Source organism: Hemitrygon akajei, chromosome 7 (assembly GCF_048418815.1).
Source record: "Hemitrygon akajei chromosome 7, sHemAka1.3, whole genome shotgun sequence".
Lineage (NCBI taxonomy): Eukaryota > Metazoa > Chordata > Chondrichthyes > Myliobatiformes > Dasyatidae > Hemitrygon > Hemitrygon akajei.
Genome location: NC_133130.1, coordinates 41,055,015 through 41,070,388, shown reverse-complemented (window position 1 = coordinate 41,070,388; position 15,374 = coordinate 41,055,015). Strand labels below are relative to the sequence as shown.

Sequence of the window (15,374 nt, the reverse complement as noted above, 5' to 3'; positions counted from 1 at the left end):
AGAACAGGCAGAGTGATGGGCAGAGAGGGGAAAAAAGGAGGGAGAAAAGCTAAATATATCAAAGATGGGGTAAGAAGAGGAGGGGCATTAACGGAAGTTAGAGAAGTCAGTGTTCATGCCATCAGGTTGGAGGCTACCCAGCCGGTATATAAGGTGTTGTTCCTCCAACCTGATTGTGGCTTCATCTTGACAGTAGAGGAGGCCATGGATAGACATATCAGAATGGGAATGGGACATGGAATTAAAATGTGTGGCCACTGGGAGATCCTCTGACTTTTGAACTCAATGCCTTGATTAATAAAAGCAAACATTCTATAAGCCTTCTTATCTACCTTATCAACCTGTGTAGCCTCTTTCAAGGAGCTATGAACTTGGATCCCAAGATCTCTCTGCTCAGCAATACTGTTAAGGACTTCCCTTTAACAGGGTACTATCTCCTTGCATTTGCCCTACCAAGATGCAACACCTCACATTTAACTTTTGTTATCTTCATCAGTACTGAGAATAACAAAAATACAGAATATATCATGCAAGACTTGAATGGGTTTGCAACATTGCAAACACAAAGCTACCTAGCCAATGTTCTGAAGGATAGGCTGCAGCCGCTGGTGAGAGAGCCAATGTAAAGAATGGAGATACTTGACCTCCTCTTTACCAACCTGCCTATAAAAGCTACATCTGTCCATGTAAGTTGATAGCAATTTTTGTCGAAGTGACCAGTGCACAGTCTTCACTTTGAAGGTAAAGTTGTGGCACAACCAATGTTCTAATTGAGATCAAGATACTTTGCAGCTCTTATTCTATTTCAATGTAGATTCAACCTCATAGGCTGGCATTTTTCTGTGGCATTATCATTAAGCTGGAGGACCAATCTTACTTAGTTCAATTGTAGAAAAGCATTCCCATTAAATTTACCAAGCAGTTAGAAATGTGCTTTGCCATTTAATTTAGGGCAAATGGGTGACAGGACTGCGTGGTGTGTAGTGGTTAGTGCAATGCTTTACAGCACCAGCGGTAAAATCGGGGTTCAATTCCCACAAATGTCTGTAAAGAATTTGTATATTCTCCCTGTGACTGTGTGGGTTTCCTCTAGGTGCACTAGCTTGCTTCCACATTCTAAAGCTGCATGGGTTCGGTTAGTGAGTTGTATGCATGCTCTGCTGATGTCAGAATGGTGATGACACTTACTTGCTGCCCAGCACAATCCTCTCTGGTTTGACGCAAATGACGCATTTCACTTTGTTTCAGTTTACATGTGCCAAATAAAGATAATTATTAATTTATTTTTCTTCTATATGATATCTTTCAAGTATTAATGTATAAAATAGAAATACCTTAAATTTATGGAAAATTAGATAAATTGTACAACATTCAGTGTTCAGTATCAATATTAAGTAGAAAGCTCAAACTTCCAAAGGCACAAGAAACACAAATTTTAATGAATTGTTGCTTTTATTTTTATAGCCTATTCTCAATTTTATAGTTGGAAATGCCTCACATGATCTTGACCACTAACAAAATCAATTGCTGAGTCGGGTACATTTGCAAATATATAATTTTCTAAATTAGTGCATGGTTAACAGACAACTAAGGGATATAACCGATAAATGGGGTTAATAAACAATCTTGATTTTATTTTGCAAAGCAAGACTTTTTTTTGCATTTAGCAATTAGCTCCAGTGTGTTTGTGGATCCAGACTTGGCATGGGTCCCAAGGAAAGCATTGATGAAGGTAAGCCAGCTGTGGGAGAGTTAATGGAGCGTAGGGGATTGTACCAGTCTTCGTGCTGGCGTGGTGCAGGAGGTGCAGAGGCCAGATGTGCATGTGTGCTGGTATAGGTGAATTGGCTGACAGCTGAAGGGGAGCCATAGCCGCTTGTTGCCATCGAAGAGAACCGTGACATATGATTAATGGTGTGTGGGTACTGGTAAGGTCTGGATGAAGTAGACATGGGACAAACAGCAGGTATTAGACCTCCACAAGCTGAAATAACAGTGGGAGGAATTGACTTCTGAATGGCACGCTCCTGTTTCCGATGCTTGGCACGTCTGTTTTGAAACCAAACCTGAAAGAACAGGAATTCATTACAATTTATTTGCTAAGTGACACCATATTTTTACATTTGCAAATGCAATGATCTTCTAGACAAATACAGGCAGCAGAAACTTTTGATTCTCTGCTATTGTTTTAACTGAATACTAAAATTATTGCACAAACTTATCCAATCTTATCTCATTGCCTTGACTGCTTAATACCCAGCTTTTTGATCCTGGTGCCATCTAACATCGAAGATGGTATCTACGCTTATATAACTTGCTTCTCTCTTTAAATAGCTCCCAGTGAATTACCCCCCAATGACCACTATACTAGATACAACAATGAGTTTCAGCAAAAAAGTCAGGATTGATTCAGTGGCTCATCTATGGGCTTGATTAAGCATTTGCAAGAACAGATTCTGTTCATCACAATATTTAAATTTAGGAACGTTGAATTCATGTTTCAGAAAGTTAAAGGGTAAAATAACAATGTGGCATTACATGGAAAAAGTTAATGAAATGAAAATCATATTATAATCACGAAACTGTTAATCATATAATGTGAATACAAATACAAAAATGCATATCATACATGGTGTGTAAAATTTCACATATACCCTAAGACCAGGATTAGGTCATTTGGCCAATCAAATCTGCTTCACCATTTCATCATGGCTGATCATTTCCCTCACAATCCCTTTCTCCTGCCTGCCCCCCTCCCGTAACTTTTCACACCCTGATTAATCAAGAATCTATGAACATCTACCTTAAATACACCCAATGACCTGGCCTCCAGCCCAACAAATTCCACAGATCCACCTTTTGGCTAAAGAAATCCCTTATCGTCTCCGTTCTAAATCCCTCTTTTCTGAGGCTGTACTGTTTGGTCCTAGACTCCCTCACTATAGGAAACACCCTCTCCACATCTACTCTATCTAGGCCTTACAACATTCAATAGGTAGCAATGAGATTTCCCCCCTCATTCTTCTGAATTCCAGTGAGTACAGGCCCAGAGCCATCAAACACTCCTCATATGATAACCCTTTCATTCCCAGAATCATTTTTGTGAACCTCCTCTGAACCCTCTCCAATTCTTTCTTAGACAAGGGGCCCAAAACTTCTCGCAGTATCCAAGTGAGGCCTCACCAGTGCCTTATAAAGCCTCAGCATTACATCCTTGCTTTTATATTCTAGTCTTCTTGAAATGAATGCTAATATCACTATTGCCTTCCTCACTGCTGACTCAACTTGCAAGTTGAATTTTAGAGAATCCTGCATGAGGACTCCCAAGTTCCTTTTGCAAAATGCATGACCATATACTTCCCAATACTGTATTCCATCTGCTTCATTACCTATTCAAATTTGTCTAAGTCCTGCAGCCTCCCTGCTTCCTCAACACTACCTGTCCCTCCACCTATTGTTGTATTATCTGCAACCTTGGCCATAAAACCATCATTCAATCATCCACTCTTCAAGAAGGGTGAGAGGCAGAAGAAAGGAAATTGTAATCCAGTTAGCATGACCTCAATGGCTGGGAAGATGTTGGAGTTGATTTTCAAGGATGAGGTTTTGGGGTATTTGGAGGCACAGGATAAAACAGGCCAAAGTCAGCATAGTTCCCTTAAGGAAATTTTTTTCCTGACAAATCTGTTGGAATTCTTTGAGGAAATAAAAGGTACGATAGATAAAGAAGAATTGTTGGATGTAGTGTACTTGGATTTTCTCGAAGTCTTTGAGAAGGTGCCGCACGTGAGTGATCATTACTACTGCCTCCACAATCTCTTCAGCTCCCTCTTTCAAAACCCTGGGGCGTAGTCCATCTAGTCCATGTGACTTATCTACCTTCACACCTTTCAGCTTCTCAAGCACCTTCATATTAATGGCAACTACACACTTCTGCCACCTGGCTCTGGAACTTCTGGCATCTGCTGGTGTCTTCCATCGTGAAGACTGATGCAAAATACTTATTTAGTTCATCTGCCATTTCCTTGTCCCTCATTACCACTCCCTAGCGTCATTTTCCAGCAGTTCAATATCTACTCTTGCCTGTCGTTTACTGTTTATATATCATCCTTTCTTTGTGGATTTCTCAGTTGCCTTCTGTTGGTTTTAAAAGCTTCCCAATCCTCTTAACTTCTGACTATATTTTGCTCTATTATACGCCCTCTCTTTTGCTCTTGTGTAGCTTTGACTTATCAGCCTTTAGAATCCTGAGATGTATCTATTCTGAACCTTCCAAATTGCTGCCAAAAACTCCAGCCATTGCCGCTCTGCTGTCATCCCTTCTAGCGGCCACTTCCTCTCTTATGCCTCAGTGATTTCCTCTACTCCACTGTAATACTGATACTTCTGACTTTAGCTTCTCCCTCAAATTGCAGTGTGAGTTCTATCATTATGATTACTGCTTCTTTAAGGTTTCCTTTACCTTAAGCTCCTGCATCAAATCAGATTCATTACACAACACCCAATTGACATTAGGTGATTCCCCTTGTGGCTCAAATCACAAGCTGCTTTAAAATGTTATCTCATAGCCATCATTGTGCATTTTAGCATTGATCCACAAATTGAATCCCCTTAACTCTGACCTGTATGCGTGCCTCATTCAGTTTGGTAATCTTTGCCAACTCCTCCCTACAGTAGATGTCTGGGTAATGGTTTTTACTGAAAGTAGCCTCCAGGTGTTCCAGTTGTTCTTGACTGAAGGTGGTCCGGTGACGTCGGCGTGCAGGTGTTGGGTAGTGGGCCTGTCCATGCAAATTGCCCGGCAGACAGGAGTTTGAATTCTCAGAGAACTTCTTGTAAGTACTGCTGTCAACTGAAATCAGAAACAAACGTCTAAAAATAAAATCTAAATGTGGTAACACTCAGCAGGCCACGCAACATCTGTGAAGGGAGAAGCAGAGTCAATGTTTCATGTCAGTAATCTCTAAACGCACTTCCAACATACTGTAAATATAAGTATCTTTTTAAAGGTACAATGACAATGGATACCCAAGTTTGCATTACTCGAACACTTCATTACCCCATGGGTGACCTCTTTATCATAACCCACTTCTCAGTTCTGAAAATAAATGAAATGCCATTTACATGTTAGAAGATTATAATTAAGCAAAGAATGCAAACTTTAAAAAAAAAATCCTAATTAAAACCTAGCAGTTAGTTGTGTGATTCCATGGAGATCTGAGCACCCTGTAATATGCTCCACTCAAATGGGTTTATCACATTCATGGACTATATTATGGCAGTAAGTTTGGAGTGGATGAAGACAAGGCATAGGGAAAATACTAGTATAATAGAATTAGAAGATGGACATCATAATGTCTGGCAGCTAAAATAAGTCAGGAACAGTTGATATTTTCTTATTTGACTTAGCCTATTTGTAAAGTGATGATATGCAATTTTTATTAACAACTGCAGTACACCAAACTGCACCTCCACCTCACCACTATCTTTATGTCTAGGTCAGTTGTGTATTTAACCAGTGCAAATGAAAATAGGCTGTAAACTAACCTCCCAAATCTGGAAAAGATGATGAGTTCATTGAGTATAGGGTCAGAGAGATACAGCACGATAACAAGCCATTCATCCTAGCACTTCCATGCAGACCATGAACAGTCATCCACACTAATTCCAGCTGAGCAGCACGTAGCTTATACCCTTTTTTTGCCTAAGCAATCCAAGTTCTTATCTAATGATGTTTTAGATGCTAATCAGTGTCACAGCTTCCATCACTCTGGTAGTGCATCCAGGTACCCACCACACTCTGAGTTCTCCCTCATATCCCCTCTGAATCTCATATCTCTTTTTATTAAAGATACCTGCTCTTGTTTTGTCTACCTCTGATATGGTGAAAAGTTTCCTTCATTCTAGTCAATCTATATCCCCCATAATCTTATCTACCATAATCATATTGCCACTACCTCTTTGCTCCAAGGAAAACAGACCTAATGTCTCCATTCTATCCTCATTCCATCCCAGGCAATTTACTGGTGATCCTCTCCTGCGTCTTCTCTATGCTCTCACATCCTTCCTACTCATGTGCTTACCCAAATAATAGGTTTTGCCTATGGTTTCCTAGGGTCTGGTGGCTAAAGTATGACCTGATGGAGGTGTCTTGTTCCAGAATGCCACAGTTTGTCTTGACTGGGTGTGCCTTGTTTCACTAACTGTCTTACATTGAACTTCATATAATGGAGCAATGGGACCAAATTCACCAAAATTTTGGAAGAGGGTAACAATCTGCCGCCCCTACTGAATTTCATCCATACTAGTGGGATGGAGCTCAAGTCTTCCACAGACATGTGGCTAGTTAGGCCGAAGACTAAATATTATCTGCTCAAAACAGGGCAACCCATATTTCTCTATTCCCAGGTAACTGAAGTTCCTCTTGTATACCGTTCTTGTGAACCTAACCTGTCCAAAGAGTGACAACATACACTGAGTTTACTTCTCCAGATCAATGTTTCAAGAGAATTTAAAAAATATATACCAGTGAATACATAAGAATCATAAGTGAGTTAGATTGCAATATGTTTGCAAATGTAAAACAAACTGGTAAATATAACAGGGTGGTTGGCACACAGCCATTCTATGGCACTATTCCTCCTCCCACTATGTTGTTTTTGATAGCTAGGACCCAGTTTGTAGGAACAAGTAATAGAGCTATTACATATGCAAATTGTTTTGCAGCCCCTTTCCAGAATTGAATAGTGAATAATTGCAATATATTCCAGATATTTTTGGTGTTTTACAAAAAAAAACAAATTTAAGTTACTTTTATGTGGAATAAAGAACAGCAGAAGTAATGTAAAAATGTGGTTCAGAACCCAGTTTGTCAAGATGTTACATTGAGATCACACTCATGATTAAGATGTCATTTTCACCAGTTGTCCTTCTATTTGCTGTTCCACTTCTATAAACCTTTTTGATATTACTGCTAATTATTACAATTAAGATTCTTTGCACAAGTTCAAGAATTTTAATTGATAATCATGGACTTGAATAATTTAATGCAGCTTATTATTTATTGATGTTGCATAGCATTGGACTGAAAAATAATAGAAGCAGTAATATTCTTTGGCAACTAAGTAATCTCCTTAAGTATTAAAATGGATGAAGCTCCATTATTCTGAACCATATATCCAATACTCAACTTCTGGTAGATTTCAGCATGCCCATTTGTGAAACAGTCTCTTCAAAACGATGATCAAAGTTAAATTTCCAACATTATTCCTTTTCTACTGTTCTTTAAAAATGAATCTGAATACAGGCTGGAACAAAATGCTTAAGTAAAGAAAGTACACACAGGACATTTGCAAACTGATGATTTCCATTTCCATCTTGAAAACAGCTGAAGGTCTAGTAGTGCAGTACACTTGCTAATTGTGAAGAAATGCAATCCAAAGAGATTGATTTTTGTTTTCTCTTTCTTTTGTAAGTAGAATAACATGAGCATAAAGAGGTATAAGCTTTGCATTTGACAATAGGTCAAGCCCTGGCTTCAAAAAACAGAACAGAACTAGCCAGGTTCTGATTGCTCAACCAGACGTGATGCTGGCGGTGGAAACACTCATTCAGCCTCTGGATCCAGGGATTAAACTTCACCATAGCCATTATACCAAGCTACTGGGAATGTGGAATCTGATAATCACTTGGTTTTACTTCATATAATTTAATATCGTGAGAAAGTGAACAAGACCTGCAGCTAGACTTTTCAGGTAGGGAGAACAAAACCGACAGAGAATAATTTGTCTGAAAAGGACTATGTGCTTACCAGCACTACTGATTAGCAGGGAAAGTCAAGTGACTGTGCCTAAGTAACAGACTTTAGAATTAGAATGTAATACTGTACTTCATTATATTCTAATGCATTAGAATGTAACACTGAGCTTTGTGCAAACTCATTAGTAAGCCTTCTTTTATGCACACTGTGTCAAACAGTATTTCTTAGGAACCAGTGATCTAAAGAATCACAGATAAAATTTTCACATATGTAATGAAAACTTTGTTTTGCAGTGTTACATGTCCTTGGTCAGTAGATATCTGAGTGACTCAGAAATTTGATAATACCACAGAACAACGTTCCTAACCAAATTCTTAAATATATATATTGAATTTCCATTTGCCAGCCATAAAGTTCAGTCTCCATCCTCGTGGCTACATATCTCATCTAAATGTAAAGAAAGAATTTAACCTCAGGTTGATAAGCCCAGGCACTCTCAATATCTATAGATATATGGTAAGAATTTAACCAGCTATAATTGAACTTATCTGCAGGACCAACTGCAATAGGCTGCAACAAGGCAACTGTGATTTATATTATATTGAAAATGTTGTGATAAATGGGGAAGATAGTAATCAACAGTACACTATGACAGTGACTGGATTTAGGTAAATTTCTTACATAAAAAGGTTCCAATGACTACAAAGGACTAAAAACAAGTAAATGAACACTGAGCCAAGAAATATATAGAAAACCTTTCTGTTGTCATCAAAATTGGTTTATCTTCAATTTAGAATCTCAACCAGGTTTGAGATTCATATAATTAATGTGAAACTAATGGAATTATGATCACCAAGTCCAAAGTGTTGCCCTTGACACACCTCTGTCACCTTCATTGACTCTTTCCTTGTTGAGATCCAGTATCACGCCTTCTAGTTGGGACCTCTATATATTGATTCAAGAATCTTTCCTGAACACATTTAATGAACTCTATCCCATCCAGTCCTTTTACAGTATATGAATTCCAATATGTAGAAAGTTAAAATCACCTACTATCATTACCTAATTTTTCTTGCAACTGTCTGCCTTCTCATTACAAATTTGCTTCTCTGAATCTCACTGAATATTTGGAGACCTACAACATGATACCATTAACATGGACATCCTTTTCCTATTCCTCAGTTCCACCCATACATCCTCAGTAGACGAACCCTCCAGTCTGCCCTGTCTGTCGTGGCTGAGCACTGCTGTGGCATTTTCCTTGTTTTCCTTGACAAGTAATGCCATCCTTTCCCCTTTAATACCTCTCCCTCTATCATGTCTAAAACACTGAAACCCTGGAACATTAAGCTGCCAGTCCTACCCCTCTTGCAACCAAGTCTAGTTAATGACTACAATATCAAATTTTGGTGTGCTGATCTGTGCTCTAAGCTCATCTGGCTTACCTACCATACTCCTTGCACGGAAATAGATACAATTCAGTACATTAGTCTCACCATGCTCAATCTTTCAGTTCCTGACTTTGTATGTAGGCTTAACATCTACTTTCCCCCCAACCTCTCCAATAGCTGCCCTGGCCTTCTGGTTCCCATCCCCCTGCAACTCTACTTTAAAGTTCCCTGGGTGATGTAGTAAACCTTTGCATAAGGATATCTGTCTTCTACAGTTCAGGGGCGATTTGTTGTGTTCAGCATTTCCCTCCAATTTTGCTTTACAGCTATGCAGATCAACCATTGCTCTGAATAGTAAATGTTTACATGGCCTGAAAACTGCACAGCAGTTTTTTTTGTGATAAGCATACTATGAATATTTAGAAAGAAAATTGAAAAATCACATACTTGTGATTTTATTTATTGATTGCAGGGTATAATAAAATGCAGTGCAACAAAGAAAATCTTTAACATTTTGTAAACATTTTCTCCTCTGTTTTTATTACAAATCCATTGTCTATAAACACTGTCTAGATTAATTTTGCATCCAGATGAAAGATAAATCTTAATCCTCACTAGATCATCCAAATGTTCCTTTTCTTAGTCTGTTTCTGGATTTATATTTGATTGAATTCATAAGACTAAATCCACATTAGAAGGTTGAAATGTATCAACGATATCAACAAGAATTCTTTAAGTTCTTTGTTTCTAAGCACGTAGTTCAACATATCAGTAAACATCTTAATTGAACCAGTCTTAAATTTATCAGAAATGACAAATTCTAAATCACAATATTGCTGCAATATTTTTCAGGCAACACTTTTGTCATAGTTCGTAATAGTAGCTGAGTATTTATTTGCCAGTCATAAAACACTCTCTTTTCCAAATTCAAAATTTGTTGCAACAGGATCAAAAGCTTCTCATTCTCTTAACTCATCACTAGGAAATCTATTATCCAAGTGTTGAATGAATCAAATAGTACAAAATTAAAATAATATTATATAAAAGGAAATTCAAGCTGCACCATAACGAAGGCTAGTGCATAGGAGCATTTCAGATACAATGCGGCTGCACATCCTCGCAGATTAGGGGGAACAGTGGTCCTGTTTATTCAAGGCCCACCTTCCCTGGAAGAAAACCCAATGATCCAAAAATCTGAAGCCCTCTCTCCTGCACCATTTCCTCATCCCTAAGAAAGGGACGATGACATGTTGAACTGTATTATCTTCCTACTTTTAGCTTTACTAGTTCATGACATGTGTAGCAATCTTGAGATTATTACTCTGAAAGTCCTGTCCTTTAATTTAGCATCTAACTCCCTGAACTTCCTTTGTAGGATCTCATCACCCTTCTTACCTATGCCATTAGTACTGTTATGGACTACAACTTCTGACTGCTCATTCTCCCCCCCCCCCCCCCCCTTAAGAATGTACCATTCCCCCTCCCTGACACCTGGATAGCAACATACCATCCTTTAATCTGGTTCTCATCCAGCAAATCTCCTGCCTATTCCCCTAACCAACCAATCCTCTATCACTATTGCTCACCTCTTCTCCCCACTTCCCTTCGGAATCACAAAATCACACCGTGCCAGAGACCCGAATGCCGTGGCTTTCCTCTGGATAGGCTGAGCTTGTTTTACCTGGAGTTAAGGAGACTGAGAAGTGACCTGCTAAAGGTATATGGCATTAGAAGAAGCATTCGTAGCTCAGATAGTCATAATCCTCTCCATTCTAAGGGTATCAAATAGTAGGCATAGGCTTAAGATGAGAGGAAGGTATTTCAAAGGGGAGTAGAGGGGTAAGTATTTTAATCAGAAATAGGTTGATATCAGGGAACGTGCAGCCAAAGGAAGTAGTAGAATCATATTCAATCATTGGGTTTCAGAGACATTTAGATGGGCACTTGATGAGACAAGGCATAGAAGGATATGGACTGAACTGGGATAAGTATAGGTAGGCAAAAATGATCAGCAAGGACATAGAGGGCTAAAGGGCCTATCCTATCTTGTAAAGCTTTGTGACACTACTATAGGTGACTGCAAGCTCCAGGTCACATTTGTCTGAATGGAGGTGTTCAGCAAACCACTGATTTGCATTTGATTCCCCCCCCCCCCCCCACCCGAATTTACTGGAAAGAATACATCGTGATTACCAGGTGCAGTACACCAAATTGGAAGAAGTGCAGGTGAATTGCTGTTTCACTTCAAAGAACTGCTTGGGTCCTGAGATGGTGGGAAGGGAGGGGTGAAAGTTTGCATGAGAAAAATATGAATTAAATGGTACCTCCAGAATACTAAGAATGAGGGGATCAAGTGGCTGGGTGGTGGTGCAGGCTGTCTGTATTCTTTCCTAGTGCATCATTTCAAATTTAGCTGCATTAAATTCTATCTATCCAAAGATCACTAATTTTTTTCTACATCTGATCTAATTAGTCAATGTCTTTTAGAAGTATTATTCTATGTACTATTTAGATTGTGCTATTATCCTCACCTTTGTGTTTCCAGTTGTGTGCAGATCTAGATTTTTACACATAACAAGGTAAACAGTGGTTCTGAAACCCACCCACAATGCATTCAACTGTCCCATAAGCAAAATGAGTGATACTAAATGTAATATTACATTAATATTTTGTTTGCAAATTATACAAAGTACAGTACTTAAAATGCCAAATTAAAGGCATTCATCTTTCTCCCCTACACGGTTCTAATGTTAATGAAAAATGTGAGGCTTCACCTTGAAAAGAATCAGGTTCCATTCACATTCACATTTGCAACTTCTGTGTCTGCCACAACACCACAAGTTCTTCTTCCTGTTCTCCGTCTCTTAACCCATTTCTTTGGCAAGAATTTCCCATCCCACACGAATGACCCATTCTACTGTTTACAACCCTCCTCTTCTTGGTCACCTCAATTTGGTTCTCTGCCTGTTCTGAACCTTTTCATCTCCAATTGCCAATGAGACTTCAACTGACTCAACTTCAACATTCTGCTCTCCTCCTCAAACTTTATCCCCTCAGAACACACTGCCCTCAACTCTTTCCACCCCAATCCCAACCTTATCAGCAGACTTGCAGACCAAGTGGGTGCTGTTGTAGTGTGGCAGACTCACCTCAGATACCTCCTCTTACTTAACTCCTGATGAGGACCCTACTCCACACCATCAGAAAATTGTTTCCAACACCATCACTAACCTCATCGACTCTGGGGAACACCCTTCCACTGCCACCAAACTCATTGTTTCCTTAACCTGCATTGCTTGTTTCTACCTCCGACCCAAGATCCACAAATCTGGTTGTCCAGGTGGTCCCATTGCCTCTGCCTGCTCTTGCACCACTGAACTCATGTTCACATACCTCAACTCCATTCTATCCCCTTTGGTTCAGTCCCTTCCCACCTATGTCCATGACACTTCACATACTCTTAACCTCATCAGCAACTTTCATTTCACTGGCCCTGACTGCCTTATTTTCACTATGGAAGTCCAGTCCCCATACATTTCTCTCTCCCATCAAGGCCTTAAAGCTCTCCACTTCTTTCTCAACAAAAGACCCAGCCATCACCCTCCTCCGTCTGGCAGAACTGGTCCTTATCCTCAACAATTCCTCCTTTGACTTTCTCCAAACTCAAGGGGTAGCCAAGGGCACCCGCATGAGCCTTTTCATTGGCTATGTAGAACAGCCCATGTTCCATGCCTTCTCAGATAATGCTTCCCAACTCTTGCTACATTACAGGGATGACTGCATTAGTTTTGTTTCATGCACCCTTGAAACAATTTCATCCACTTTGCCTCCAACTTCCACCCTGCCCTGAAATTCACTTGGTTCATTTCTGACACATTTCCTCCCTTTCTCACTCTCTCTATCTTCATCTTCAATTACTGACATAATTTATAAACCTATCATTTTCCATGGATGTCTTGACTATGCCTTCCCACCCTGCCTCCTGTAAAAATGCTAATCCCTTTTCACAGTTCCTTCATCTCTGCCACACATACAAGGATGAAGCTTTCCTTTCCTTTCCAGGACATCCAGGACAATGGGGTTGCCCTTCCTCCACCATTGATGCTGTTATCTCCTCCATTTCTCACATATCTGTACTCACCCTACCTTTCTGCTACATTAACAGGAATAGAGTTCTTATCCTCACCTACCATCCAATGAGACTCCTCATCCAACACATCACTCTCCACAACTTCTGCCATATTTTATAAGATCCTACTACCAAACAAATCTTTAACTCCCCCTCACATTCTGCTTTCTGCAGGGAGTGTTCCCTCCATGATTCCCTTATTCATTCATCCCTCCCTACTAATCCTGGCACATAACCCTACAAGCAACAGAAATATCATACCCTGTCTATTCACCTCCATCCTTCCCTCTTCTTCTATTCCCCACTCTGGCCTCTTAATTCTTCTCCTCACGTGCCTATCATCTCCCCCTGGTGTCCATCCTTCCCTTTCTCTATGGCGCACTCTACTCTTCTGTCAGGTTCCTTCTTCTCCAGCCCTTTACCTTTCTCATCCACCTGGATTCACCCATCACCTTCTAGCTAGCCCTCTTTCCCTTCCCCCACTTGTTATTATTCTGGCATCTTCCCTCTTTCCTGAAGAAGGGTCTTGGCTGAAACGTCATCTGTTAATTCATTTCCATAGATGCTGCCTGACCTGCTCAGTTCCTCCAGCATTTAGTGTGTGTTGCTCTAGATTTCCAGAATCTGCAGAATCTCTTTAATCACTTCAAATCTCTGATTATACTATTTGGAAGTGCACTGCAACCTTTGAATATGATAGTGTTATGAATTAAAAGTTTAAAGTGTTCACATTTCTGTGGTTGCCTTGAGGTTATTAGCTGTTATGTTGCAAAATGCCACAGTTACCAAAAAAAAATTGCTCAAATAAATATTATCAACCACTTACAACAGGTTATGATGAAACTCTGTGGTTAGCACACTCATAGGAGACTTTTTAACATTATATTGACAAGATACATATACATTTCTGATGGCAGCCTTGTAACAATCTTTGCTTCCTGATTGGAAAACTAAAACAGAAACTTAGTTTAACAGAAAATAGCAAAAAGAAATTCCTCATGCGATCTGACTCTTTAAATAAAGAAATCTAAATTTTAATCAAATTGCATTCATGTATATTCGTTACCAATTTTTGGTGGGTTCTCTTTAAAGATGAATTCATTCCAATTGAATTTTGTATTCTTGTGACTTCAAATATTAAGGATAGAACAGTCATAATTTACTATCTGGTATGCTATCACTGCTTCAATGCTTGAATAATGGAAATATTCCTACTAATATTCAACATGAATCTTTCCACAATTTTATCGTAATGAGTTTTCAATAACACACTAAATAGTCAGTTAATAGATAAGCTTTTCATCACAGTCAATAATAATCTACAATATCAATACTATGATAATATTCAGTAGAGATACAAGAAACTGCAGATGATATAACCTAGAGTGAGAAACAAACTAGTGGAGGAACTTAATAGTTCAGGTAACGTATTTGGAGAGAAATGGATCGTTGATATTTTGAGTCAAGATGAAATGTCACTTGATGAGTTCTTCCAGCAGCTTGTTTTTTAAATTAAATTTATAGTTGTTTTGGACTTATTTATAATTTGGTAATAAAAATATAATGTCTTTAATATGTATTACTATAGACCTGTGTCTAAAGTACCTAATGCTTCTAAATACATTGTATTGGATAAAAGTGAACTTTCATTATCAGTATATTTAAATATCTAAATGCATTTTAAGTAGAAATTATGTAATAATGTTATCAGTATAAATAACTAGTATCTTAATGTGCTAGAATTGATCATATGTAATGTTTGATCTGTATAAAACTCAACATTTCCTCTATGTTACAATATTATTCATTCCAAAGACATTGTCCATAACTTTACCTAAGACTTGAAATTAGTATATTATAATACCTGAATACTTGCTGCTCTTTTGTCAGCAGATGAATATAAAAAACTTTTGCCCCCTTAATAATAGGATGCAAAAATCTGTGAGAATACTATCAGTTTTACCGTCTTTGAAAGTTAATGCAAACTGACACTGTAAGCAGGCCAGGCTCAGGAAAGGATTATTGTAGTTGGAGCTGCCCTAGGTTCAAACCTACGTGTGGTATAAAACTATGGTCTTTCAGTCTATTTAAAAGT

The 15,374-nt window shown here is 38.8% G+C and overlaps 1 protein-coding gene across 2 annotated transcripts in view; it reads right to left on the bottom strand.

The window, feature by feature from the left end:
- Nucleotides 1–1,456: 1,456 nt before the first annotated feature.
- The window catches only part of prop1 (PROP paired-like homeobox 1), a 106,689-nt gene continuing 92,771 nt past the window's right edge, over nt 1,457–15,374 (bottom strand). For both annotated transcript variants that reach the window (XM_073050153.1, XM_073050154.1), the window contains 2 exons: nt 4,623–4,852; nt 1,457–2,066 (listed from right to left, as the gene is read on the bottom strand). In XM_073050153.1, the coding sequence (XP_072906254.1) occupies nt 1,671–2,066; nt 4,623–4,852 (626 nt within the window). In that variant the 3' untranslated portion in view covers nt 1,457–1,670. The remainder of the gene's footprint in view (nt 2,067–4,622; nt 4,853–15,374) is intronic.